This window comes from Pteropus alecto, unplaced genomic scaffold (assembly GCF_000325575.1).
Source record: "Pteropus alecto unplaced genomic scaffold, ASM32557v1 scaffold105, whole genome shotgun sequence".
NCBI classification, from domain to species: domain Eukaryota; kingdom Metazoa; phylum Chordata; class Mammalia; order Chiroptera; family Pteropodidae; genus Pteropus; species Pteropus alecto.
In genome coordinates, this window is record NW_006436294.1 from 2,698,120 (window position 1) to 2,701,139 (window position 3,020).

The 3,020-nt window shown below is 46.4% G+C and overlaps 1 protein-coding gene across 1 annotated transcript in view; it reads right to left on the reverse strand.

Annotated features, from left to right (window-relative positions):
• Positions 1 to 3,020, reverse strand: part of ZFAT (zinc finger and AT-hook domain containing) — a 98,928-nt gene that overhangs the window by 20,071 nt on the left and 75,837 nt on the right. Inside the window, exons 13-14 of the mRNA XM_025047589.1 lie at positions 2,812 to 2,938; positions 256 to 262 (exon numbers count right to left, since the gene is read on the reverse strand). Of these exons, the coding sequence (XP_024903357.1) occupies positions 256 to 262; positions 2,812 to 2,938 (134 nt within the window). The remainder of the gene's footprint in view (positions 1 to 255; positions 263 to 2,811; positions 2,939 to 3,020) is intronic.

Below are 3,020 nucleotides of genomic sequence, written 5' to 3' on the forward strand. Positions count from 1 at the left end.
CTGCCGCCGCCCGCTGCCCCCAGCTGCCTCTAATCTTCCCCACGCCCGGGGCCTCACGCCATGTGGCCGGCAGAGGTGGTGGCGGAAGGAAGGGGAGGATGGGCAATTACATAACATCCATAAAGCTGGCAGCACGGGTCCTGGCACACAGTGAGAGCTCTGGAAATCTTAGCTATCCGTGCCGTTCTTATTTTTATGTAATGGGAATATAAACAAAACTGAATGCAGAACACGCGTCTGTGCAAAATCAGGCACCTCATACCTAAGGAGAGAAGAGGTGAAACAGAATTTTCACAAGAATTAGATGTTAATAATGAACTCTTTCTCGACAGCACGAGGAATGCAAGTAAAACTCTAAGGCAGGAAGCATGAAGGTCGCCAATAATGAAGATCAAAAAAGACTTTACACAAAATTCATAAGAGCCAAAGGGATCATGCTTTGCAAGCACTTATCAGTAACTGACACTGGCAAAGTGATCATTCTTTTCGAGCCAAGTTCATTTAGGTGTTCCCAGCCTGACATATGGAATAAATATCTGACGAATGCATACAGAAACAAAAGAAGTATGTTTCCTTTTAAGTACAATTAAGGGATGTATTGGACAACGTTGATTAGATCCAAGGGATGCCTTAGCCTCCGAAAAGCGGGAAGCACACAGAATGGCTTCTCCTCTGTGGGGGAGCTCTGTGTAACCACGTGTGGGAAGGACGGTGCTTCGCACGCCATTCCCAGAAGCCAGGCGACCGCTCGAACTGCAGGAATAAGCGGCTCGTTATTCCACGGGGGACCACTCCAGGCGTCTTGGCTGCTCACTGTCTCGCTTCTGGAGCTGAGTACATGGCTTTGTGTCAACTGTTTTTGTGGGGTCCACAGCTCTGCCTGAGGTGTCAGGACCCCTTTCCAGGCATCACATGTTGCCTTCCCACGAGCCATGTCTGGGAGTGCACGCTCCCCCTCGGCCTCTCCACCAGAGATGATGGCAAACTTCTGGATTCTTGCCAATCTAATAGGTAAGAAATTCTATCTCTGTCGAGTTTTAATTAACACTTATTATGTGTGAGGCTGATCATGTTTTCAGATATTCAAGGTCATTTGCATTTCTTTTTCTATGAACCCTTCTTATCTCTTGCTCATTTTCCTATTGGGCTATTGATCTTTTGCATTATTTTTAGAAGCCTTTTATAATGTAAGGATAGTCATCCTTTTTCTATGCTATGACTGAAAATACTTTAGTCATTTGTCTCTAGGAGTTCTTCCTCATAAGACTTAAAAAATTTTTTTTTCCCAGTAGTTAATTTTTTTTCCCCAGTCTTTTCCCTTATTGAATCTGAATTTTGAGTTATAGATAGAAAAGTTCTCCCCACTCTCAACTTATAAATGAATTCATTTACGTTTTCTTTTTTCTTTTTCTTTTTTGTAAAATATCACTGTTTGGACATTTAAATCTGTTCTTTTTGCTCTAGGTGCTCTCTTTATATATAAGCTATCGATTATGGTATATTGATGTTCTACTCTACTTATTATGTGTAGGGGTTTTTCATTCATTCTTTTGGACCTTCCAAAAATGTAATCACGCCACCTGCAGACACAGATGCTTTATTTCTTCTCTTCTGAATCATATGTCTCTATTTATTTTGCCTTGTCCAACACACTAGCTGATGCCTCCTCCGTGACATTCAAGAGCAGTGTCCCAGGGGTCCTAGCTCTGTTCCTGACTTCAGTGAGAAACCCACTAGTGTTTCCCCATGAAGTATGACACTGGCTTTGGGCCAAGACACCTATATTTTTGTTTTCACCATAAAGACATATTCATCAAACTCTATTGCTGCTTTTAATCAATGGATTTTGAATTTCATCAAATGCCTTTTTTGCATCTATGAAGATGATCACCTCATTTTCCTCCCTAGTATATTATTGTGATGGATGATGTTAACGTGTCCTTTATTCCTACTGAACCACCCTTTCCTTGCATTCTGGAATAATCCGCGCATTGTCACGATGTATTATTTTTGCACGTACTGTTGGATTTGTTTCAAAGCCCTCATCCTTAACCACCGGATGCCCTGATGGCTCAGATCGTCCTCAGGTAAGTGGTTCTCAGCTGGGGGTGATTTCGGCTCCTAGAGGACACTGGCAATGTCTGTGTTATTTCTGGTTTTCACAACTGGGGACACTATCTGGTAGGCAGGGGTCAATGATGCTACTAAACTCCCTAAAATGCAAAGGACAGTCCTCTCCAGGAAGGATTCCTCCAGGCCACAATTCCGGCAGTGCTGAGCCTGAGACGCCCTAGCCTGGGCAAACCGCGGCTAGTCCACAGGAGCAATCCCCCTGCATCTGAGAGACGGCTACCGGCTCTCACAGCGCATGTGTGCGTTCGGCTAGGCGACTGGCCCCCGCACCTGCGGGAAGAACCGAGATGGCAGGTGGGAGCACGTGCCTTCGGTGGGGGGAGAGTCGGGCCCTGAACGGAGAACGGGGCCCTTCCCTGTGCTGCGGGCGAGGACTGTCGACCTGCTCCTTGCCTTGCGTGCTTCTTTCAGAGTCGGTATCTGAAACTCCAGATTTGTGAATAACAAGTGAAAATGTCAGTGAGACCAGTGCGGACACTCACGAGACGACTCAGAGTAAGAGATGACTCGCCTGGCGCAGCCCTCGCCCACTCACACCCTCGGACCTGAGACGTGCTTTGAAAAGCGTTTCCAGGTTCCCCGCCAGAAACCCCAGTGCTCTGAGGACCAGAGCCGGCCCCTGGGCTCGTCTGGTCTGCATCTGTATTTAGAAATGTCAAGGTCAGTGCCTTACTCTACACAGTTACCTCCCACTTGGGCTCGCCTTCGTTTTCCACCAACTTCAGGCCATGCTTGTTCTTCAAGTGCCTGTTGAACTCCCATTTGGTGCCATATACGAAGCTGCAGACAGGGCACTTCAGACCGCCTGAAAGCACAGAGGTGAAGAGAAGCATTTGTAGCAACGTTTCTGCTTCCCATTCAAAGGCCTCAAATTGAAGGACTGAAAA